The 27,187-nt window shown below is 34.6% G+C and overlaps 1 protein-coding gene across 3 annotated transcripts in view; it reads right to left on the minus strand.

Annotated features, from left to right (window-relative positions):
• Positions 1-26,906, minus strand: part of magi2b (membrane associated guanylate kinase, WW and PDZ domain containing 2b) — a 227,462-nt gene extending 200,556 nt beyond the window's left edge. For all 3 annotated transcript variants that reach the window (XM_056451972.1, XM_056451971.1, XM_056451970.1), the window contains exon 1: positions 26,390-26,906. In XM_056451972.1, the coding sequence (XP_056307947.1) occupies positions 26,390-26,687 (298 nt within the window). In that variant the 5' untranslated portion in view covers positions 26,688-26,906. The remainder of the gene's footprint in view (positions 1-26,389) is intronic.
• Between the last annotated feature and the right edge of the window lie 281 nt (positions 26,907-27,187).

Here is a 27,187-nt window from a genome sequence, read left to right on the forward strand (position 1 = left end):
ATTTGTGTAATATACAAACAAGTTGAGAATCAAAAGACACGTGAAAGAGAAACCATATATCAGAGCCGCACTATTCTTAAAGTGACAGCGCAATATTCCTCCTGCCGTCTGTTTATATTATGAATCAAACAACAAATGGAGAAAATCCCTCACTGCTCTTGACTGAAGGACTTTTGTAGCTGAAGTTTTTTTTTCTTACAGTGAAGATGCTTAAAGCACAGTTTGTTTCATATTTTTATTCTATTGTATTTATTTGCCTTTCCTTATTTACAAGGAGGAAAATAACTGCATGAATACAGTTAAAGTCAGAATTATTAGCCCTCCTGAATTATTAGCGACCCTTTCCCCCCAATGTTTGTTTAATGGAAAGATTTCTTTTTAACCCATTTTTAAACGTAACAGATTTAATAACTCATTTCTAATAACTGATTTCTTTTCTCTTTGCTATGATGACAGTACATAATATTTTACTAGATATTTTTCAAGATACTAGTATTCAGCTTAAAGTGAAATTCAAAGGCTTAATTAGGATTATTAGTCAAGTCATTGTATAACAGTAGTTTCTTCTGCAGACAATCAAAAATATGTGTTGCTTAAGGGGGCTAATAATATTGAGCTATTAAAATAATATTTTTCAAAATATTAAAAAAAACTGCTTTTATTCTAGCCCAATTAAAACAAACAAGCCTTTCTCCAGAAGAAAAAATATTATAGGAAATACTAATAATGTAAATAATGTAATGTAATAATGTAATAATGTAAAATCCCTATATATAAAAAAATCCCTATATATAAAAAAATCCCTATATATAAAAAAATCCCTCTATATATATATATATATATATATATATATATATATATATATATATATATATATATATATATATATATATATATATATATATATATATATATATATATATAAAAATCCACAGGAGGGCGAATAATTTTGACTTCAGCTGATAATCGTTTTAAATAAACGTGATTACAATTATGACCAAAATAATCGTGATTAAGATTTTTTCCATAATCGAGCAGCCCTAATACACAATATATTGTGTTATTATTATTATTAGTTATTTTATATTTTTATAAGTATTACTATTATTATTATATATCATGTTGTAAACTATAATAAAATATTATATTATGACATTGTATTAAGATTTTTAGATTATTATTAGTTTTTTTATTTTTACATATATAATTATTATTATTTTATTATCATTATTATATATAATTTTGTAAACAACAATTATTATATTATTTACAATAGTTATGATATTAAATTATTATGATTTGAATATGTGATTATTATGAATAGCATGTAGAATTGTATTATATTGTGTTATAGAATATATTGTGTTATAATAATAATTATTATTATTATTAGTTTTTTTTCATATTATTATTATTATTATTTTATTATTAATCATGTTGTAAATTATAATTATTATATTACGCAAAATAGTTATATTTTATAATGAGTTTTTATTTATTATTATTATGACTATGAATTGTGTTATATTACATATTATTGTGTTTTTATTATTATTATTAACTTTATTTTTATAATAATTATCATTATTATTATTAAATCATGTATAATAGTTATAATATTCTATTATGATTTGTATTTACTATTATTGATATTATTAGGTAGAATAGTTATACATTACATATAATAATAATAATTATTATTATTATTATCATTAATTTATAATAATATATCATATTATAAATGATAATCATAATAATTATAAAATATAATACTAAATTTCTGTGCATCACTAGTGAAAACAATATAATTTAAACTACATTTAATGCTTTTTAATAATCATTAAGATTGAATTATGATTAAGCAATCAAGATTACACTAACAGTTACACTGCATTACGTTTTTAAAGTCATTAAACTGATGCTTCAGTTCAAAACAGCATACAGTGATTAAATCCACATGAAGCCAACATGAATACAAACAGAATTTCTAAGCACTTGGAGCTTATGCAGCTACATTTTGCAAGATTTTTCTTTTTATTTACCATCGCAACCGCTCATTATTGACCGACGTAAAACAAATTATTGAAGAACATAAGTAGAACGCGACTAAGAAATATTTAAAACCAAATGAAAATCCCTTGCCATGTCATGAGCCCAACTAATGTAAAACAAGCAACAAAACTGCACGTGCACAGTTAAATATGGTTTACATCTCAAGGTAATGAACACAACAAAAGAAAGAACAGTAAATAAAGAATCTGATGCACTTTATCAAATGAAATGTACTGTTTCTCTGTGTCTCAGATCTCCAGGTTCCTGCAGTGTTGAGTGCGCAGAGGAGAAATGAACTGCAGAAGCGCTCACTTCATGACAGATGGCCAAGTGTTTTTATGCACACATCTAAAGCATAAGAACCCACATCATAATTAATTATTTACTAAATATGTTTTTTTCCTTTTAATGTAAGCCAGCCAGTGTGAGAAACAGTTTCATAAAAATCTAAATCTCACTTGCATACTTTCAAGTGCCAGTGTTTGCCCTGTTAAAATGAGACACTGCAGATTTTGGCCATTTTACTTTAAAGAAAACATGCTAAATACACCTGTAAGTGTATATCTTTGAGTCATTTTATCAACTTGTTTTTGTAGATTTAAATTAAAATACATTGTTTTCTAAAATCTGTTTATTCAGTCATAAATCTCACTGAACAACATCACAGATTTATTTATTTTAAAAAGTGATTTGATTTTTGATTTGATTTGATCAGCAACAACTAAACCTGCTGTAAAATGGAACTGTTAAGTTGACTTAAATATTTCTAATTATGCACAGATCATTTACTTAATCATTTTACTCACTGTTTACTTTAAATAAGATCAAATAATAATTTTAAAACCAAACAGTTTATACAGTTTTTAAAGCAAAGTCCACCAATCGATTTAAAAGCAACAGGTTTACTCACTTTAACTAAAGTCAACTATTCGCTGTAAAAGCAACAAGTTTACTCACCTTTTTCCAAGTCAACTAATCGCTGTCAAAGCAACAGGTTTATTCACTGTGTAAAGTCAACTAATCACTTTAAAACCAAAGAGTTTATTTTTATAGTCAACTAATCGCTGTCAAAGCAACAGGTTTACTCACTGGTAAAGCCAACTAATCGCTTTAAAAGCAATTGGTTCACTCACTTTAAGCAAAGTCAAGTAATCGCTTAAAACACAAAGAGCTTATTAAATTTTTTAAAGTAAAGTCAACTAATTACTTTAAAATCAACAGCTTTACTCATTGTTTAAAGTCAACAAATCACTTTAAAAGCAACAGGATTACTCAGTGTTTAAAGTGTACTAATCGCTTTAAAAGCAGCAAGACTACTCAATGTTTAAAATCAACTAATCACTTTAAAAACAATGGGTTTACTCACTTTAACAAAAGTCAACTATTCGTTCTAAAAGCAACAAGTTTACTCGCCTTTTTACAAAGTCAACTAATTGCTTTTAAAAACAACAGGATTATTCACTGTTTAAAGTCAACTAATCGCTTTAAAAGCAACAGATTTACACACTTTAACAAAAGTCAACTAATCGCTTTAAAAACAATGGGTTTACTCACTTTAACAAAAGCGAAACTATTCGTTCTTAAATCAACATGTTTACTCACCTTTTTCAAGTAAAGTCAACTAATCGCTTTAAAAGCAACAGGATTACTCTGTTTGAAGTCAATTAATCGCTTTAAAAGCAATGGGTTTACTCTAAGCAAAGTCAACTAATCGCTTTAAAAGCAACAGATTTAAGTAAAGTCAACTAATCGCTTTAAAAACAATGGGTTTACTTACTAACAAAAGTCAACTATTCGTTCTTAAATGGGTTTACTTACTTTAAGCAAAGTCAATTAATCGCTTTAAAAACAACAGGATTACTCACTGTTTAAAGTTAACTAATCGTTTTAAACCCAAAGAGTGTATTTATTCGTTTCAAATCCCCTAATCACTTTAAAAGCAACAGATTTACTCACTGTTTAAAGTCAACTTATCACTTCAAAAACAATGGGTTTACTCACTTTACGTCAAGTCAACTATTCACTCTAAAATAAACATGTTCAGTCATAATTATAAAGTCAACTGATTGCTTCAAAAACAACAGTTTTACTCACTGTTTAAAGAGCATATTATTTTGGTTCATTTGTGTTCGTGAAATTGGATGAATCCGATAAGACTGAAAGCTGATGCGAAAATGGCTAAAACACGTTCCTGGATCAGTCAGAGATGAAGCTCGATGAAAAGGAGAACTGTACACGGTAAGACAACTCCATTTTCTTTTAAATTTGTCAACTTTCAAATCAGTAAGCATGATTATTTGAGTAATTTAAAGCAACGCCATGTGTTTATGTTGGAGTAGCCTACAGTACAGCACTGCTGCTGTAACATTAAGAATAATAAATATGCTTTTTTAAACCGAGCAAAAATGTAAGCATATGATAAGACAACTGGTACCATCAGTTTGCTAATATTTTAATGTCTTGTATAGTTACCACATAGTGACTTTGTTTGCTCAGCTAATTATTAATTTATTGTTATGTGGTGTGTTTATAAGTTTTTGGGAGACGCATCTGTAGCGGTGATGCTGACCCGGAGCTGGAGGCTTTCTCTCCACGGGCCTCTTGCTCAACTGTGCTTCACTTTGGCTCACAGAGTAACCTCAGACCTTCACCTCGTTCATCAGGTAGATTATTATTTCCCCCTAACTTGAATTAATTATACATGGTATAATCTGTTTACAAAAACTTTAGAAATAATTACTAGAATATTTCTATATAATGCAGGCAGGTAAAACTCAAACGCAATCTTTGACTTACTTTTTTTTTTTTTAAATATTGTAAACGTGTAACCATTGTCTTCCATAGTATCTGTTTTTCCTACTATAGAAGTCAGTGGTTACAGGTTTTCAGCTTTCTTCAAAATGTCTTCTTTTGTGATCAACAGAAGACAGAAAGTCAATAAGGTTTGGAACTACTTGAGGGAAAGTAAAATATATTCTGTCCTGTCAATGAGGGAAGGCACTTTTTATTCACATATGAGGAATATTCTTCTTGTAAAAGAAAAACAAATGACGTTTGAAAAATTGAAGTTTGTATGCAGACATGCTCAACTTATAATGGGTACAATCTATATTTGTGAGATGCAGTTCACTACCCAGAGGTCTGCAAATGTGGCTGGGTATTCTGAATTGTTATATTAAAAATCATATGGTAAATTTTGAAATATACATGATTGACAAAGATGATTTAAACTTTTGCATTATTTCCGCAGAATATATGCATCAGCCCTTATGGTGTCTCTGACGGTGGAATACTGGAGGTCAACGTGGGCTCTATGAGAATGCAGAACTGTCCACTACATTTTAAAACTAATTTTAGTTGTTTTAATATTTGATGTTGTTTTTATTTTCCCCAGATTGCCGGTTTTCCCCAGATTTTCCGCAGACTTTTAGCCCGTCCTTATTTCCGTTTATTTACTTGAGTAAATTTATATTTATTCAGTTTTTAAATTAATTACAGTAATATTATAGACTTATATGAAAATGTTGATCTGATTTATGTACAATACAGTAAAGTAATATTTTCTGTCTTTTAGTAGATCTATTATATGAGAGACTTGCTTTGTTTACCAAATAAAGTGGATCTCATTGGATTTGCATTTTAAACATTAAACACAAGTTAAAAAGATATTCTTTTTTATTTCACATATTAAGGTTTTATTTATGATACTCCCAAAATAATTCTGCAGATTTTTAGCAAAATTCTCAGCAGAAATAACAAAAAATGTCCGCAGATTCCGTCTGGCCCTACTAATAGATGATCAATACTAGCTTTGCTATTGCCAGATAAGACTTCGTTACATTACATATCTGTCTAAGCCAACACTGGTTTCTCACTGAGAACCTGCTCTGTTCTCTTCACAATACAGCTCAATTACTCTCCTCTGACTGCTGTTCTGTTTGCTGGTCTGTCCACAGGCTCATAATTGTATGGTTGTGGTCCGTCATTTGTGTGAGTCTCTGAGAATATCTTATCTCGGCATCCAAACATGCACCGCGGTCTGTTGTCTTCATACTGTTTATATGCGCGATCTCCCTCATCCGACGTCACTTCCGGTCTGGTGATTTTCAGATGCGGAAGTATATTTCTGTGACTACAAACGACTCCAGATGGCTTAATAATAAACTTTAACGTATATTTTAAAGAAAATCTAGTTCCTACTTTACTCTTACGCACATTGACTCACTGGGGTGTCTAACCTACAATATGCTCTTTAAAGTCAACTAATCACTTCAATAGCCATGTTCATACATAATTTGCCTGATTATATTTGAACAGTGTTATTTTCTTGGCTGTTATTAGTATTTTCTGAATGATAGAGTGACACAAAAAGATTCCCAAAATCCCTTTGGTAACAATTGTACACCTTTATCCAATGCTCAGATTTTTGTACTTATTTAAACTGATTATTTTAGAAAACTTGCGACACAAAAAAATGTTTGCGATTCTAAAAGCAATCAATTGCGAAAACATGTTGAAAAATATTAGTTAATTTTTTTACCCTATTCACATTCAAGGCAGCAGTTTTTGGCATCTCATACACTTGTAGTCGTGACTTAACAGTGGATCAAAGTCACTCCTCTGCCCTGATTGGTCGAGGATTTACCCACTTTAAAATGGCAATCTCAACATCAGCCTAAAGTATATGATTCCGTGTGATGGAAACCTCGCGCTTCTGTCCGGTTGATTGCAATCAGTTACTCTGGTAAGCGCATTAAAACCATCATAATCCCAAATAGCAGCCTAGAGGGATGTCAGATGGATCTGCTTTGGATGGATCACAAATTAGGTGGCATTGTGCTCCACTTGCTTAGTGAGTGGAAGACTGAAGAATGCTCTGCGCTGTGTGTGTGTTTTTATTCTGAAAAACATTTGTGAGACAAACTCAGAATGGCTTTTCTTTGAAAGCCTGTTGTGGCAAGAATAACAAATCTCGATAACTGCTTTTCTTTATTGTTTCTTTTTTCATGCAGTTCTGTATCTCACAAATATGACTTTCTTTTGGTGATTTTAATAATTACAAGAATTACGAAGTATAAACTAACTATAGACTAACCTTTGAAATGAATGCGGGACCAAGATGCAGTGAAGGACTGACCATCCAGAGCCAGAGATATATACACATATATACATATATCTATGATTGGGATTTTTCCCGGTGATCAGTATGCAAATAAATAAATTAATTAATTCATTCATTAATTAATTTAAAGAATATATATATTATATTATATTATATATATAATATATTTTTTTTATTATTATAAAAATTACAATTTTACATCACTTTTCTACATCGATGACCAAGTGAACACACAGGTATTGCTGACAAATAGTGTGTGTTCGTGTGCATGGAGATGTATTATCCTCCCTCCCTGTCAAATTTGATCTAATCCGTGTTGTGAAAAACACCCCCTTCTCCTGCTTTCACTCCTAAGTCTAACGGAGGAAGCGATTCCTTTGTGAATGAATCTCCGTAAACGACTTTGCCTTGCGCTTCGTAAAACATTTTAATATGGTATTTTATGGTATTCTAGACGTTCACTTAGCCGACAATAATACAAGTTTCTGTCACCGCAGCGTCTTGTTGTTATATTTCATTCACATTGTTTGCTTACTTTATTCAACAAAACTAGCATAAGCCTAGAATTTAGTGCAAGTTGGTGCTACTTTGCCTTATGGTCAGGGCAGTAATTAAGAGACTGTATTATCATTGTTTAGCACAAAAGTTCGTAATATACAAAAATTAAAAATTAAATAAATAAATCTTACCTATGAAATGATCTGCCTTAGTGCTTTGTTTTGTTTGTTTGCTTGTTACTACACCTGTACACAGCGCTAAAAGTCCAGCATCATCACATTGGCTTTAGTCTTGACAAGTGCGGTTGAATGACTTTTGTCCTTGGAGCACTGCACAAATATGGTGGCGCTATTGACGCATGCTCAATACATATATATATATATATGTAAACTTACAACTGCGATTTTGTTATTCAAGTCAGAAACGTGAGACAAAAGACAGAACTGGAGGGTATGAAGTGAGAACTGCCAAATATATACTCAGAATTACAATTTTGTGGCTTGTAAATTTTAAATATTTACTAATAGGCTCTTCTCTGAGTTTATTTCTAATAATCATGAAATTTTTTTCCTGATTTATATTTTCTTATATGTGTGTGAGTGTCTTGTGATTGAGAGAAATAAAAAACAAGTAAACTTAAAAATGAGAATAAAAAAAACAGAATTACAAGATAAATTTGAAATTGGGAAGAAAAAAACTGAATTGTGAAACTTAAACTCAGTACTGCAATATATAAACTTACAAATAGCATTTTTGACTATTTTGCAAATCACCTCATTCAAACATTTTCCATTTTAATTAATTATCTTATAATTGTGATGAAGAAAAAAAAGAAGTGCGGCAAAAAACTTGTGTGAGATGAACTCAGGATTGCTAGAAATGTCAGAATTGTGAGGTAGAAACTGAGAATTACAATATTTAAAAACTAAATTGTGAACAAAGTCAGAATAATTAATTTACTGTCACCTATGACGACGATGCCATCGTTCATCGCAATGTTTCATATTAGACATCGTACGATGCCAATTGGTCAACTTCGCCCAACGCTACTTTACACCACATTTTCTGTTTTCATGATTAATCAGACAATCGATGTCCAGGCAAAATTGTTCGAACAGCTGGAGAATTACATTGCATAATGTGCAAAAGCTAAAACGCATTCACAGCTCTCTTAGGGAATTGTTTCCAGATTTGCAACCAGCCAAGAGACAATCTGCATCTAATAAATATGGAGCGTTAATATTACAAGGAGAACAAATGGCAGATATATCAAAACAGCTCTGTGTATTAAAGTCATGGATCACAATAAGATGAAAACTACATATCGTTTACTCATCCTCAAGCTAATATAAACCTTCTTCTGTAGAAAAGCAAAAGGAGATGCTTAGTAGAATGTTCATCCTGCTCTTTTCCCTACAATGCTGACCGTTTAAAAGTTTCAAAATGGATTACAGACATAGCTCTTACCTAGGGATGTGAACAATTATTTGATTAATCGGTTAATCGAACGCATCAGCGACGATCGATTATGAAAACGATGAACGTTTGGCTTTAAAATTAAATACTTTCATTCTCTCTGATCGGTTATGCTGGTATTTGGGCGGTAGTTTGATATTTGATTGGTTATGGCTGCAGGGAGTTGCGGTCTAGAGACTAGATCTGAGCGCAGATAAAGGGGGTCACACAACAGAAGCGCCGCGTCGCAGCAGGGTCTACGCAGCACATTTCAGAATTCTAAACGTAGGTTTCTATCAGGGTACACAATGGTGCCCAGCCACGACTCAGGAAACTGTTCATATTTCTGCTGCACCACAGAGCGCCATCTGAATAGTTTCATTTTAAATACCATGCGAATGTACGCGTCTGGTGTGTGATACTATCAACTGTCATGTGCGCGCCGTGTCTCAACAATTTTTTCGGCGAGGACTACGGCATGAGTGATGTTTCACCGGATGACACCAAAATCGAAAGCTACTTCAGGCAGCCATGCATCTCTCTAAACCCGAATCCTTTATTGTGGTGCAAAGTAAATGAGTCTCCATTTGCAAGGCTAAGCACCCTTGCCCAGTGGTACCTGGCTGTTCCTGCAACTTCTGTGCCTGCTGAGTGTGTTTTTCCACCGCCGGTCTAATTGTAAATCTTTTTGAATAAAAATATGTAGTCCTTCCTTACGTTAAGTTTTATTAGCCATGCATGGTAAAATATTCAGGCTGTTTTTGTTTTAAGAGCAAGCAGCATAGTTAAATTAGGCTGACTTTATTTTATTTACCTCCACCGACTGATCATTTTGAAAGAAATGTTATTTTACCTAATCTTTAAGTTTTATAGCTGTGGTAAAAAATATTCAGGCTATTTTTATTTTAAGTTAACGCAGTCAAATTATGCTAGCTTCTAATTTTAGTTAGGCTATGTGCTACTAAACAGTCGTTTGGTTAAGTTTTGGTGAAACTTATTTTTGCGAACCTTTTACAAAAAAAGCCCTTTTTTGATTCACATCTGAAGTAAAATATTGTTTTGGTAAAAATGTCAGTGGAATAAAATAACTGAAATGCAGAGCATCATGTGTGTTTTATTGTTGTTGTCTCCAATATAGAAAAAGGTAGGTTATATAGTTTATATATTAAAAACGGATCCAAAATATTTATAGAAATAATAAGACACATATTGAAAGGGATAATACTGCAAAATACTTTGGTTTCTTTTTTCTGCGTGGCTTCAGTTGCCGTTGTTTTAAAGCGCCCTGTAACGGGAGAACTGCATCCATTACTTTCTGATTGGCATGTAGTTCAAGCTCACATGCATTTTGTGTAAATAAACACAATTTGTAATATAACATTTTCATATTGTGTCTTTTTTATTATTATTATTATTATTAATAATGTAACTATTATGTAGGTCCAAATTTTTATAATGTGAATATAATAAGAGTACAACAATTGTTTTGTTTTTGTTTATTTTGGATCATTAGAAAAGTTTCAAAAACAAACTTTGTTTTTCATTTCAGGTTTAAAATGTCATGATTAAAGATCATTAAACTGGATATGTGCCTTTCGCATTTTTAAAGTATACATGTATATATAAATAATACTCTTATTCATTTTTGAATACTCTTGGGCAGGGGTCTCAAACTGCTAGCCTGCGGGCCATTTGCGTCCTTCCCACAGGCCCGCAATTGACGTCAAAATATAACGAAATTTGGCCCACCAAAACATATATATTTTTATCACTATTATTGTTGTGCAGTTGCATATAAAAGTTAAACTTTTGGTTAATCAACATTTGATTGGGACAGAATAATTATTATTATTATGCCTATTATTAAATTGTAGTTTTTTAGCAATCTAAACTACCCCTTCAATGTGTACAAGAAAAAAACAAAAAGAAGGAGCTTTGACTGCATTTATTCTGGGGAAGAATTACTAAGTGCATTAATTACACCAGGTTTCCACTTTTTTCTTGTGCTTGAATGTTAAAACGGCCCTCCTATGAACTGACAGTCACTGAAATGGCCCCCCGCCAAATTCAGTTTGAGACAAGATTCAGTCTGATCTTGGGGGAGGGGTAGACCATTTACTAAGGTAGACAAGTTTATTATAATATTGTTATATTCTTTAAAGAATATTAGCTTGCAGAACACATACATACATACATACATACATACATACATACATACATACATACATACATACATACATACATACATACATACATACATACATACATACATACATATATATATATATATATATATAGACTTGACTAGAGGCAGGTGGGAGTTTTCCTTGAGCTTAGAGAAACTGGTTGATTGTTTGGAAATTGGTAAAGATTAAATGATAGATTTCAAGAAAACAAATTAAAATAAAATGTTTTGAATAAACTCATTACATTTCTCAACATTAAAGTCATCGTGTTTTGAGAATAAACAGATTAGATTGAGAATAAAGTCATTGTGTTGAGATAATCATAACATTTCAAGAATAATACTTTTAATAAAATTGAGCATAAACAAAATTTGAATGAAATATATAATATATACAGTCAGGTCCATAAATATTGGGACATCAACACAATTCTAACATTTTTGGCTCTATACACCAACACTTACACTAACAAGTGAAATGCATGCTCCATCTGATTCAGGTTAGGGGATTGATTTGGCAAATAAAGCTGATAGTCTGCAGTTAAAGGACATCTTGCTCATTAAATTTCATTTCAAATCCATTGTGTTGGTGTATAGAGCCAAAAATGTTAGAATTGTGTCAATATCCAAAGATTTATGGACCTGACTGAATATAATACTTTTGTATGAACGCATTAACTTACGAAACCCTCTTTAACATTATTACAAAAATAAATGGAGAAACAAAACACATTACAATTGTCGGACATCCACTGAACTTGAGTTAACTTGATATTAGTTACAACATCAATAACAAGCATTCATAATAAATGCTTATATAAATAAGCAATGCATTACTGTGATGTTCAATATGTTTTTATCTACCATGAGAAATGCTCTGTTTTCAGCCCTATTTTGTTTTTTTTTTCACCTTTAATTGATAGGACAGTAGAGAGTTTTGACAGGAAAGTGTGGGGAGAGAGGGGAAGGATCGGCAAAGGGCCACGAGGCGCGAATCGAATTCGGGTCGCTGTGAGCACCGGAATGTATGTGTCGACACACTAACCACTACACCACTGGCGCCGACCAGTTTGCTTTTCTCACGTACAGATACTCTCAGTATCTCACTGTAGGTTTACTCTAAATACACGATAAAAAATTATGCACAGTTTGCCAAATTAAGAGGCGCTGCTCTTCTCCATAGATGTAAAGGAAAGAGAGATCAGAGGAGATGGAAGAAGATGATGATGATGATGATGATGATGATGATGATGAAATATTGAAAACCACAGATGAAAGAAAATGACTTCTTTCACGAAGACTAAATGCGAATCTATCTAGCATCTCGGAGGAAAACGTGGACTATTATGACAGAATAATGACTGTCACGGAGAGATTACACTTCAAAGCCAAAGAAGTCAAACCCTCAAGGCTGCAGAAGTCTGCTCATGTTCTTCTTTAAAACAAATGAACTAATATTTATCACCATCCTTCCCCAGTTGATTAATTACATTAAGATCTCACATATTTTGCTTTACATTATTTCTCAAATATTGTTAAAACAGGCAAATGAAGCATTATTTCATTAAATATGCTCTAATTTGCAAGGGTCTTGGAAAATTCGTGTTTCCCAGTTGTAAGAGCAACAAATAACTAGATATTAAAGTTTGAGGACAAACTTTATGGTGGCTTGAAAAGCCGAGTCTAAAAGTTTGAAGTCGTTTTAAAGTTTGAAGCAGTTTTTATGAAGTTTGAAACAGTCGGCATAGATAAATACATATATGTTAGCATGTTTCTAGTATAGATTGGCATGTTTCTTGGTAGGCAGTTGCTAGGTTGTTCTAAGTGCTTGCTAAAGTGTTGCTAGGCGGTTGCTAAGGTGTTCTGAGTGGTTGCTAAGGCGTTGCTAGGCAGTTGCTAAAGTATTATAAGTGGTTGCTAGGCAGTTGCTAACATAAATTAGCATGATTCTAGCATGAATTAGCATGTTACTAGCATGATTCTAGCATGAATTAGCATGTTACTAGCATGTTTCTAGCATGAATTAGCATGTTACTAGCATGATTCGAGCAAGAATTAGCATGTTGTTAGCATGTTACTAGCATGAATTAGCATGTTACTAGCATATTTCTAGCATGAATTAGCATGTTATTAGCATGATTCTAGCATGAATTAGCATGTTACTAGCATGTTTCTAGCATGAATTAGCATGTTACTAGCATGGTTCTAGCATGAATTAGCATGTTACTAGCATGGTTCTAGCATGAATTAGCATGTTACTAGCATGTTTCTAGCTTGAATTAGCATGTTGTTAGCATGATTCTAGCATGAATTAGCATGTTACTAGCATGATTCTAGCATGAATTAACATGTTACTGGCATGATTATAGCATGAATTAGCATGTTACTAGCATGATTCTAGCAGGAATTAGAATGTAACTAGCAAGATTCTAGCATGAATTAGCATTTTACTACCATGTTTCTAGCATGAATTAGCATGTTGTTAGCATGATTCTAGCATGAATTAGCATGTTACTAGCATGATTCTAGCATGAATTAGCATGTTACTAGCATGTTTCTAGCATGAATTAGCATGTTACTAGCATGATTCTAGCATGAATTAGCATGTAACTAGCATGATTCTAGCATGAATTAGCATGTTACTAGCATTGTTTCTAGCATGAATTAGCATGTTACTAGCATGATTCTAGCATAAATTAGCATGTTACTAGCATGATTCTAGCATGAATTAGCATGTTACTAGCATGTTTCTAGCATGAATTAGCATGTTACTAGCATGATTCTAGCATGAATTAGCATGTTACTAGCATGTTTCTAGCATGAATTAGCATGTTATTAGCATGATTCTAGCATGAATTAGCATGTTTCTAGCATGAATTAGCATGGTATTAGCATGATTCTAGCATGAATTAGCATGTTACTAGCATGATTCTAGCATGAATTAGCATGTTACTAGCATGTTTCTAGCATGAATTAGCATGTTACTAGCATAATTCTAGCATGAATTAGCATGTTACTAGCATGTTTCTAGCATGAATTAGCATGTTATTAGCATGATTCTAGCATGAATTAGCATGTTACTAGCATGATTCTAGCATGAATTAGCATGTTACTAGCATGTTTCTAGCATGAATTAGCATGTTACTAGCATGATTCTAGCATGAATTAGCATGTTACTAGCATGTTTCTAGCATGAATTAGCATGTTACTAGCATGTTTCTAGCATGAATTAGCATGTTTCTAGCATGAATTAGCATGTTACTAGCATGATTCTAGCATGAATTAGCATGTTACTAGCATGAATTAGCATGTTACTAGCATGAATTAGCATGTTTCTAGCATGAATTAGCATGTTACTAGCATGATTCTAGCATGAATTAGCATGTTACTAGCATGAATTAGCATGTTACTAGCATGTTTCTAGCATAAATTAGCATGTTACTACCATGATTCTAGCATGAATTAGCATGTTACTAGCATAGTTCTAGCATGAATTAGCATGTTATTATCATGATTCTAGCATGAATTAGCATGTTACTAGCATGATTCTAGCATGGATTAGCATGTTACTACCATGATTCTAACATGAATTAGCATGTTACTAGCATGGATTAGCATGTTACTAGCATGATTCTAGCATGAGTTAGCATGTTACTAGCATGATTCTAGCATGAATTAGCATGTTACTAGCATGATTCTAGCATGAATTAGCATGTTGTTAGCATGATTCTAGCATGAATTAGCATGATTCTAGCATGAATTAGCATGTAACTAGCATGATTATAGCATTAATTAGCATGTAACTAGCATGTTACTAGCATGATTCTAGCATGAATCAGCTTGTTTCTAGCATGAATTAGCATGTTGTTAGCATGATTCTAGCATGAATTAGCATGTTACTAGCATGACTAGCATGTCACTATCGTGTTGCTAGCACCTTTCTAGCAAGATTAGCATGTCAGTAGGATGTTAAAACTGTCAGCGTGTGTTAGAATAGCTAGTCACAGTCTCTGGGACAGTTGCTAGGGTGCTGAAATTGGTTGCTAGGGAGTGGCTAGTAAGTTGAAAGGTAATCAGTGATTGGCTGTTGGCTAGACTGAGTTGAATGAGGCCAGACTCTAGTCTGTAGGACAGTCTGATGCAGAGTTATGAGCTCACAAAGTTTGATCCAATGTTAAGTAAACGGGAGTCTTTTACAATGGAAGTCTATGGGACAGTTGCTAGGGTGCTGTAAGTGGTTGCTAGGGAGTGGCTAGTAAGTTAAAAAGTCATCAGTTATTGGCTGCTGGCTAGACTGAGTTAAATGAGTCCAGTTAGAAGTCTGTAGGACAGTCTGATGCAGAGTTATGAGCTCACAAAGTTTGACCCAATGTTAAGTCAATGGGACTTTTGGGATTTTTCTGGGTCGTTTTTCGGAAAACCCAAGGTCGGATCAGTTAGAAAAGATATAGCAACCCGAGTCAGACCAGTTTGAAGGTTTGACGAAAGTTTGAAGTATGTAGCTTGAAAGGCCTAGGAGGAGATACACTTAGAAATTAGTCTCAGAAGAAGAAGAAGAAGAAGAAGAAGTTTAAGATAGATAACAGTATGCTGGCTTTTCAAGCCACCATAATAACTTGACTTCTAGTTGATCATTTGGAAAAGTGGCAGAAGGTAGATTTTTCTGATGAATCATCGGTTGAACAGCATCCCAATCATCACAAATACTGCAGAAGACCCACTGGAACCCGCATGGACCCAAGATTCTCACAGAAATCAGTCAAGTTTGATGAAGAAAAAAAATCATGGTTTGGGGTTACATTCAGTATGGGGGCGTGCGAGAGATCAGCAGAGTGGATGGCAACATCAACAGCCTGAGGTATGAAGACATTTAAGCTGCCCATTACATTACAAACCACAGGAGAGGGCAAATTCTTCAGCAGGACAGCGCTCCTTCTCTTACTTCAGCCTCCGCATCAAAGTTCCTGACAGCAAAGAAGGTAAAGATGCTCTAGGATTGGCCAGCCCAGTCACCAGACATGAACATTATTGAGCATGTCTGTGGTAGGATGGAGAAGGCATTGAAGATGAATTTTAGTGGCCTTTGCCTTTTATATAAGCCACTTCTGATACCAAATGATCAACTAGAAGTCACGTAATTGTTGTTCCTATTGTTTTTTCAGGTAGTGTAGGTCAAGTGATAATGACAAATGGCGGATGTAGTATGTCTGAACTATGTATGTACTCCCATTCATACAACATATAATATACTTTTCTATTGTTCATGTAGTTTAGTCAAATTCAAAGGTTGTACCTACTCGAGCAGTAGCTGTTTCAGACGTAGCCCTAGCTCCTTAAACAATTTATCTGAATGTTTTTAATTGAGTTTTGGCAGTTATAGACTGTGAAGTCATTACATGTAGTGATATGGAACTCTAAGGGGTCGTTCACACACAATGTGTTTTTTCTCCCCAATGTGCTACTTTTCTATTGTTTTTCAATGTAAACACGTGCTTAATGGACGTGTGATGTTTACGCTCCTGTTTTTTGAAGTGCTGTCCACGTGAGCACCACATTTTTTAGACACCATGTTTGACTGAAGGATCTTCAACTTTCACACACAGCTCAGCTCATTACTGTTAGATCCAAAAGCATTGGAGGTGGGGCAAAAGTTGTGAGCTTCTGTTTATAGTAGAAAGTTGACATTACAACTGTTATCTTACCATTATATCATGGCAGAGAAGACGCTCATTGTGGCTTTGTCCAGAACATCCTGGATATACGATGTATATTCAAGTGCTTATTATTATAAAATAGTGTTTTCCTATTTCTAATGGATCTGTTATTGTCATTATTACATCACATTCATAATATTGTCACATGGACCTTGTGCTGCGCTTTTTTATTAAACCTATTTCTGAGCACTGCATCAAGCATTTTTACAAGCAAAGACGCATTCGGTGTAAATGAGCCCTAATGCAGTCAAAACCTGCCTGGAACTACTTTATCTCTGTGTTTACTAGGCTTGGGCGGTAATACGGTATACCGCGGGATCTAAAAATAGCAACGGTATCAGTTTCAATACTGTTATACCATCATAAAAAACAATGCACTTAAATAGGAGACAAGTATTACATAATAAATATTATTTATTTAATGCCTAAAAATGCGTATGCGTGATTGTCATCATGGGACAGTGTGTGAGAGAGAGAGGTAAGGTAAGATGGCGAGTCGCACACCAAGTGACCTGGTTTCGAAAAAGTACACAACCTCTGCAGTTTGGCAGTATTTCGGGTTTCAAGCAAATGAGAAGGGAGACGTGGTAAATACAAACTAGAGGTCTGCATTCCTACTGCTGTACTGCGGGACCCGACCAGATTTCTTGCGGTGCGGGAATAAATTTCCGAATAAAGAGCGGAAGGGGTCGGTAACTCTGGTGTAATTTGAACGGGAGCGGGCGTGGATGCTGTTTATATATGTGTGTGTGTGTGTGTGTGTGTGTGTGTGTGTGTGTGTGTGTGTGTGTGTGTGTGTGTGTGTGTGTGTGTGTATATATGAGAGAGCGTGATGCTGTGTGTCGCTTGGTGCTCTCTATGTGTGTGTGTGTGTGTGTGTGTGTGTGTGTGTGTGTGTGCGTGAATAGGAGAGAGCGTCCAGCGCAGATCTCTAATACGAACAAGACAAACAGGTGACCGCAAACCTAAGGTCGCATATACGGTATTCAGTTTCTAAAAGGTTTATGCACAAGCCAACAGTTTGGTGACACTGTCTGAGCCTTACATCATAATTTTTTTTATTATGCACGATAATATCGGATACCGAGGTAAAATAGGGAGGCGGTTTGACGGAATCAAAATTTGGATACCGCCCAAGCCTAGTGTTTACCTAAAATTAATTGCACCTTAGAACGTCCACCTGCCAATCAGAATCAAGCTGTATTATAAACCCTATCACTGCACTTCACAAGTGAAAAATAATGAGAGTATTTTGTGGAGATTTCAAAAGGCGAAGGTCATTCAATGAATTACGGGATTATGAAAGCACGAAACCACAAATCTGCCCTGGAAGATTAAATGAAAACATGAAAGAAGACGGAATTCTAAATTAAGACGGCTCTTTCTCGCGAGTGAAACGTGGCTCAGTGTGTAAATGTGATTGTATGAAGGCAGCCTAGTTGACTACTTAGCTTGATATTTATATAACTGTCAGAATTGGGTCATTATGACAAGCCGGGCATCAAAGTCCCTGAAAGCACCAAACCACAAAAGTGAATCCTGGACACACACCAATACAAACCAAACCAACATCTCCTACATTGCTTCAAAGCAGGACGAGACTGAGACTAAAATAAACCCAATCCCATCAGCAGGCAGGTATAAACTATTTCTGTTTTTATTGTAAATTATTATTTTACTTCAGCAAAATGAAAGAAACGAAATCTCACGTCAAATCTGGAAGCACTGCATTAATTTATTAAATGCAAATGAAGATTATTTAAATCAAATTTGAGAGATTTCTGCTTGATTTGATTTAATTTCAACTTATTTAAAATTATTTTTATTTATTTATAGATTTTAATTTTAGTGCTTCAATCAACAATCAGTAAAACAAAGCAATATATCTCAATTAAATCAAAACCCAAATTTGGATATTTTAAGTGTATACTCAGTATGTGCCGGTATAATATTGTGACAGTGTGATAAGCTTGGATAAAAAAAATAAATAAATAAATAAATAAATAAATAAATAAATAAATAAAATAAAAATCACTGTTTTACAGAATTGTGATTTTTGCTCTAAAATATGTTCTTTTTAAATATTTGGGTAAAAAAACAACAACTTTTTCCCCACTGAACACAATATATTTAATTTTAAAAAACATTTAAAATATTTTGGACCAGTAGCTGTTAATGTCGAAGGTCCTTGCTGGAGATACTGTTGCCCTAAAAAACTAAATAAAATAGTCGCAAAAACCATGTAAAACAAAAAACAAAAACAAAAAAAAAACTGTACATATACCATAGGAACGGTATAACAGAAAACTCTGGCGGTTTTAAAACCTTGACTTTTTCAAACCACAGTAAACCTTGAAACCAATTATGTCTACTAAATAGTTACCGTAAATCAACAAGCCAATAATTACAGAAATCTAATTACAGAATCCTTTCTTCATTATAATTCAGGCAATTAAAAAACTTAACATAAGTGAACATTGTCTAGACCAGTGTACAAGTGTTATTTCAGTGTTTTATGGATTAAAATAGTTACTATTATTTAAAATCTTATTATTTCTAAAAAAAAAATTCTGTTATTTTTTTGTTTATGTATATACTAATATTTAGTGTTTTATTTCTGTTTTATGGACTATAATGTTTTTTGTTAACATTCAAAATGTTTTTTAATAACTTTATTTTTTTTTAAAACACTTAAAGACATTGATAATTTGTGTAATTTCAGGTGTTTCATTTTTAATTTGTCGACTTTAACTGCAGTTTGGCACTTTTACTTTTATTCAGCAACAGTTTGTGCATGCCCCCCAGACAAATGAGATATTGGATGCGACTATGAACTGCTGGAAGAGTTGTTTTGTTGTTGTTTTAATGTACTTTGATCCCGCATGCCAATTGAGGGGGAGGGGAGGGGATCTCAGCATTTCGCGATGCAGCTGTCTGTGGTCCTTCACTGACTCGGTAGGTACAGAGCATAGTGTCAAACGGCTGTGTGTATGCACTATCCTGTCGCAAAATGTGTCAAAAATCCTACACGACGGTAATAGTTTGATTAAGGTGTTTACATGACTGTACTGCACTTCAATAATGCGACTCAAATCGGCATACTCCGCATGTCTTAATTACATTTCTGTGTAGTTCGGTTATGACCTTTGTCGGATTAACAATCAAAAATCGCTGTTTACATGGTAAACTCTTAATCAGAGTATTGTCTTAATCATATTAAAATCAGATTATTGTCAATCCTCATTGACTTACAAATTTGGTCCAACAAACATTTACACAACAATTGACAATAAAGCATACTACAAACAAACAATACATACTGACACAAAATAACAATAGATAAATACAATAAAAAATATTAATGAATAAATAATAAAAAATAATTCAAATTAAATAAATACAAAAAAAGAATAAATAAATAAATAAAAGACTGACCTACGGTTTTAATCTAAAGTAGTCTAATCCTCTTCAATTTTACTATTTCCTGTCGATTTTATGTCTTTAAAATAATCTATTAAAGGTTGCCAGATTTTTTAGTTTTGGGCTTCTCCAGTTACAAATGTTTCATTACATCCCTCATTAGGTGTATACATGTAGGAGCAGCTTTCTGTCTACAGTTTAATAATATTAACAGAGTTAATAGAATAGACTGACAAATGAATATATGAATTTTTTTGTTCTGTACAGTTTATCTCAAAATCAGTAATGACTAGAACTACAATAAGGGGATCTGGATCTATTCGCTTTTGACATATTGTTGAAAATGTTAGAAAAATATTTTCCCAGAATTTTTTAAATACAATTTTCATTCAACTTTTTTGATAATTTTGAACATTTTTTTGAACATTATTATTTTATTATGCTACTTGGGATTTGTATTTGTTCAGTTTCTGTCTTCATTTTTTACTTCCAGTAGTTGTGTTTTTGCTTAAAAATACATTACACTGGATATGAGGCAATTTTCGAGGAGAAAAAAAAAAGAATTCACAAATACTCATATAATAAACATGGATATTTTTATTATATGAGTAACAAATATGTTACAAATATAACAAATAACAAATATGGATATTTTCAATGTATATTACAAATTATTAAACAACTGCTAACAAATTAACAAGTCAACAATAAGAAATCATGGCTCTTCCTCTGTTTACAGTCTCTCTCTAAACTCTACACTATTTCAATCATTAAAATTAATCCATTCCATCAACCTCTCTATTATAGGTAAACCATAAACAACATGCTCCCCATGCTGATCTTCAACAGCCAGTCAATATTTACTGTACATCAATCCACAGATCTGGATCTCCCTCGACACAACCATTGCTTGCATCAAGATATTTTTTGCTTTCACAGGGGATCTGGGGATGTTTTCCAGAGCGCAGGCCTGGGGCTGAAGTTTGCTTCAAACAACACCGGAAAACACGGATAATCTACTAGAAGCATTGTTGAAAACTCATCATTTCCGACCTGAAGACACACAGCTGAACGTCTTCAAATGCCAATCATCACTGAGCGTCAACATCTGTGTGAGAGATAACAACACATGGGTGCATCTAGTGTTCTTTTCAACACCCAGTGCCATTATTTTGAAGAGATGCCACAGTACGGCAAGCCACAGTAGCATTCATTAATTTAAGTTGACGGGAAATCAAAATTTAATATGGTTATTTTGTTTGTGCACATTGTTCTTCTTTTGGTGAACAATTATTTTGTGCAAATAATCCACTGAAAACAAATGCTTGTTCTGGAAATCTTCAATCAATTTCTTACCTTATGCTTCTGCATTTGGAGTAACGGTCCTTATCTGTTGACACCAGTTTGACGGCTATAGCCACAATATTTTTAACCACGCCCCACTTACCACTAGTTTGCCAGTAAGAAATTATGCAAAAAAAGAAAGCCAACCCCCATATTTAATATTCACTCAGTTTCAGTTCGAAGTACATCAACATTTTGAAATAAAAGTCTCAGGAACTTCCGGTTCACGTGGATTTTAACACTACTGGACTGATTTCATAATCAAAAACTAACGTTCCTAGGGTTGTCAAAAAGACATCGACTTCGGCACCAATCTGAAATGGTAAAAACGTCTATTTCCCATTAACTTTGGAGTATTTCAAAGCTGCATCGATCAGTCAATTCATCAGCGAATCGCTCGTATGTCACCTCACAGACAGATCAGCTGATTGACGCGGCTTAAATGTTAGCAAGAAATGGACGTTTTTTGTTTTTTTTTAGCACTAACTAGTACCTATGTCAATTCTTTTGACAACACTAATTCCTAGAACATTGCATGAATTTTTTTGTAAAAACTTAAGACTTAAAAATAGACTAGTGTGTGCCAAGAACATTCTGGAAAAAAAAATTTGTTTAATGAAATGCAGCACTTTTTGCAAATTAAAATGAATACAATTTAATGAAAATCCAAAGGTTTTAAAATATATTATTAATAGAAAAATTTGCTGCATCCAAAATCGCATATCTCCCTACTACATAGTACGTGAGCCAGGTAGTATGTCCGAATTCTTAGTATGCAAAAAACAGAAGGAGAAAAGCACCCAGATGACCTACTAATTCCAACATGACTTTGTAGTGCACATTGAATAGACACCTTCATGAATTCATGAATTTCAGAATTGTAAAGCAGCAAGGATTCCTAATCCACTTAATATGGTTGTGTCCTAAATTACAAGAATATTGGGAAAATATATTTGAATGTTTTTCTAAAGCCCTCCAAAAAAAATCTAGAACCATGTCCACTTTTAGCTGTTCTTGGGATATTTAGTAATTTAGAGATGTTTAATAAATCTGAAAGACAAGCCATGTTATTTGGTATGGTAATTGCCAAAAGGGTGATTTTGAGAACGTATAAAACTGAATCTGTACCTAAATTTGGTGTGTGGGGTAGATATCGTAAACATGCTTGCTTTGGAGAGGTTGAGATATATCAATAATGACAAATTGCAGATATTTGATAAAACATGGGGACAGATATTAGAACACCTTAATGCATTGGAAGAAATGCAAGCTAATCAATAACCCTTTTCAATAACATAGTAATTAAAGATTGAGTGTAATTGATATTCACTATTCATAATCTATAATATTCTTAATAATGTGTTCAAACTATTATTTGACAATAAAACTGTAGTCAGGATAATGCATTTTTCTGGTGATACAACAACAACGTTACTTTATAATTGCTTTAATTTATCCATTACCTGACCAGCTAAATGATATTTTGCTTTCATGTGCATTTGTCCCTCTGTGTTCTGTCGTTCGTTTGTCATAGGTTAGTGTTTTTATGTATTGTATTTTATATGTATTATATTGCAGTGCATTGAATTGGGTGTATTTTTTGTCTTCTCTTTTGTATTTTGTTGTAGTTTTATAACAAGCAAAAAGCACATAAATAAACGTTTAAAAAATAAATAAATAAATAATCATCAGTAAGTAAAATAATATAATCATAACAAATAAAATAATCATCAGTAAGTCTTCAAGATGCAACAGCATTTTTAATAAAAAAAGTCTAAAGTCCGAGAAGTTGGTCCAATTCAGCATGTTCTGTATAATTGCCATTGGTGGAAGTGAGCGCTGTGTTTGGTTTTTCAGCAGCGAATCAATGCACAAAATCAAAAATTTAACTGGCCTAACCAAGTAAACAATACAAGTCAATAGGAACTACACAGATACCAGCTATAAATTCACTACCTTTATTTTGGAAACAATATGGACTATAAGATTTATTATGAGACATTTACTGTGATAATGGTACAAAATTCTGCACTGTTTACTCTTCGTATGTATGCATTCGAAGTTCTGGTTTCACTTTTTGGAATGAGCAAACAGACCCTAACAAACAGACGTGCCCTACAGCTGCAGCTACACTCTCATTTCAGTCGGCTGCTGTCTGTTTGGTGTGTTCATGCACAGCTTTTTGGTCCAGACGCAAACTGACAACATTGTTGGTTTTTATCTGCGCTAGTTGTTTGCCACTGGCTTGGTGTGTACCGTAGGCATGGGATGATAACCGTTTTCAACGTATACTGCTGTTTGGAAAAGTCAAGGTTTTAAAACTATTTTCTGCAATACCACTCCTAAGGTATACGTGCATGTGTACGATTTTTTATTTACATTTTTTTTATTCAGGACAACAGTATCTCCAGCAGAAAAGATAACCAAATATGCCATTTTAAATTGTAAAATAAAAATTATAATCCAGCATATTAAAGTCAGCAGAAGTGAATAATTCATCTAGCCTGTCATGTTTACCGCTCCAAAATATTTTAAACGTTACTCAAAATAAAATGTATTGTGTTCAAAAGGGAAAAAGGTTTTTGTTTTTTACCCAGACATTAAAAAATATCCGGATACACAAGCGACAGCAACTGGATGTGAGCGTGTCAAGTGATTCAACAAAGTTGAGAATCCTTTATGCAATAAAAGAGCAACTTTTGTGAGTGACAGCATATACAATCATAAGTAGAGTTCGCATGACCCCGTATCAGCTCCTGCACCAGCCGGTTGTATTCTCCATGCTGTAGTAGACCTACACAGACCGGCGTTTGCTGTAGATAAATATCCAAAAATCATAGCACACATTTTTCCTTGTTCATCTTTTTAATTACCTGTGATAGGTACAGATTCCATTTACATTTAGTGCTTCCCCTCCACAATGCTTATTCCCACAGGAAGAAAACGAATCTGCTGTCAGTGAATACAATCATAAAAAGTGCTGGTCAAAGATAAATCATGATTAGGGCTGTGATTTGAACATGTACAGTTTCTAAATCGCCTTACTGCTCCAGTCGCGACTGATACTTCGCCCGCAGTGTGCTGTTTTAACCAATCATAACGCAGCACGCCTAAACAGAACGCGAGAACAATAGACTGAATAGGCTGCATGAAGGCTGTTTTATACTTCTACGTCAATTACACGGGTAAGCTCCGGCTCAGCCTGCATGTGGTCATATTGCCCTCGCCGTGCCCGATGCTGACGCACCTCGCAAAAAATGTAACTACATGTCGCAACGACAGCACGAAGCACAAACTCTGTGAATAGTTGGCTTGGTAGTGCTGACGAGTGTGGGAGGGAGCGAGAGCCGTGCAAACCCCTTGGAGCGAGAGTTTACAAGTGTCTAGTCTCATGAAGGAGGTCAAGATGGAAACATTTGTTTTGAGTTAACCTTATGATCAAAGTTTTGCACATCCGCCCGTTCCCGCCTCAAAATGAGCGAGTTTGAGCTACTTCTACATTAAGGTAGTGGTCAGAAAAAACAAAACACCAGCGAAGAAACTCGATACAGAGGAACATAAACACCTCACTGCCAGCTAGTGTAATTGCAGAGCAACACAAACAGCGCACAGAAGTATAAATGCACAACAACGCGCAAGGCATGTGCCATGGGTCACGCCGATCACTTGACGCAGAAGTTTAAACCAGACTTAAACCCGTATGATGAGTTCAGCTCAGGAGGAATTGGTGCCCAAAAAGAAGTCAACAATTGTGGTGAGGGATTACTTTCGATGCAGGAAGGCTGAAGTACAACCAGGTATATTGTAACACTTGTCAGTCACATATTGTGTCTAAAAACATGTGGAAAGCGTGAGCGTGTCAATCCTTCAGTATTGCGCTCCTTTGTCTTTGCTAGGCAAAATATAAAAAAATATATAAAATGTTTTGACATAATATAATGTGTGTATTATATACTGATTATGTATACACATAAACAAAACAATTTTGTTACACGTATTCATTTATCATTTCTATCATATACATATACACATGCTGACTGAAGTCATCAACCAGGGTGAAAAGTCGCTGGTTGTGTGAATGAGGCTTTAAAAAACTTTTGAAAAGGTGCTTTTGATAACGATTTGTTCTCGTAAACTACAAAATGTGTGAAAATAGCGTGAGGTAACAATAGTTGCTAATGAGCTAATGTTTATACCGCTTGCCACATTCAACGTGCAATTTACGAGATCAATGAAATCGCCATCAAATGTTCGCCCAGTTCGCCTATGGCAGACCAGCGGGGCCAAAACATCTCCAACACGGGCTGAAAAATACCCCACACCCCTCACCGTACCACAACACCACAGTCCTCAGAATCCTAACAAAGCTCCAATTGCATTGACACGTCGATATGACAATCCGCTATATCGTAACTTCAGCTGACAATAAAACGCTTGCGGCCACAATCGATCACCAAACCAGATCTGAAAACACCTTTGTGTGTAAACAGGATCCGGTGTAATAATAATAATGTGCAGACAGCAGCTCCAGACAGCGGTGGTCTCTCTCTCACACACATACACACGTAGAAAGAAACGGCGGCTGATGTTTCTCCTCACCTTGCTTCACGCACTTTAGTCGGAACGGGTCTTTGCAGTGCTTGATGACGGCCAGCACATCCCTGATGGTGAGCCCTGCCACCGGTGTATCGTTGACCTCCAGCAGCAGCTCGTCCTGGGACAGCTTGCCGCTCTGGATGGCCACCTTCCCCTGCTTCACCTCCCCGAAATACGGGAAATTGCCGTTCTCGGCGCCCCCTTTCAAGTCGAACCCCAGCTCGCCCTCCTTGTTCCTGCCGAGCAGCGCTTCGTGGACTTTGTTCGTCCAGTGGTTCTTCTTCTTCAGACTCTTTGACATCGCTGACGCTCGTCGACTCGCCTAGCAGTGTGCGTCTGCCGGACTGCACCTCATCCCTGCCCCGGCGCGTGGCGTATATCGCGAGTCCCGCAGGCGCGTCAGATTGTCCGCGTCTGGCTGCTGCTCGGAGGGTCCATGTTGCGCGGAGCTGCAGCAGCACAAACGCCACTGGATGGACGGATGGATGGAGGAGCACGCGCGACTGCACGCTCGCTGACTGCCGAGTGACCCGGATGTGATGTCGAGGAGGAGGCAGGAATGCTGGAGCTGGAGCGCGCATTCCAGAGAGCGGGATTCAGATGGATCCTCTCTGGGAGAAGGAAAAAAGGAAGGAAAGAAGAAAGGAAGGTGTGCGTGTGTGCGTGTGTGTGGTGAAACCTGGCGCTGGTTGGATGTCTAGGATTTGAGGGAGAATTTTTAAATCAAGTTTAAGGAGTCGATCGAAATTTGATTTAATTCGAGTAGTGATATTTTGATTTGTTTTTTATTAAGCAGATTAT

This window comes from Danio aesculapii, chromosome 25, assembly GCF_903798145.1.
Source record: "Danio aesculapii chromosome 25, fDanAes4.1, whole genome shotgun sequence".
In the NCBI taxonomy this organism is placed as follows: Eukaryota; Metazoa; Chordata; class Actinopteri; order Cypriniformes; family Danionidae; genus Danio; species Danio aesculapii.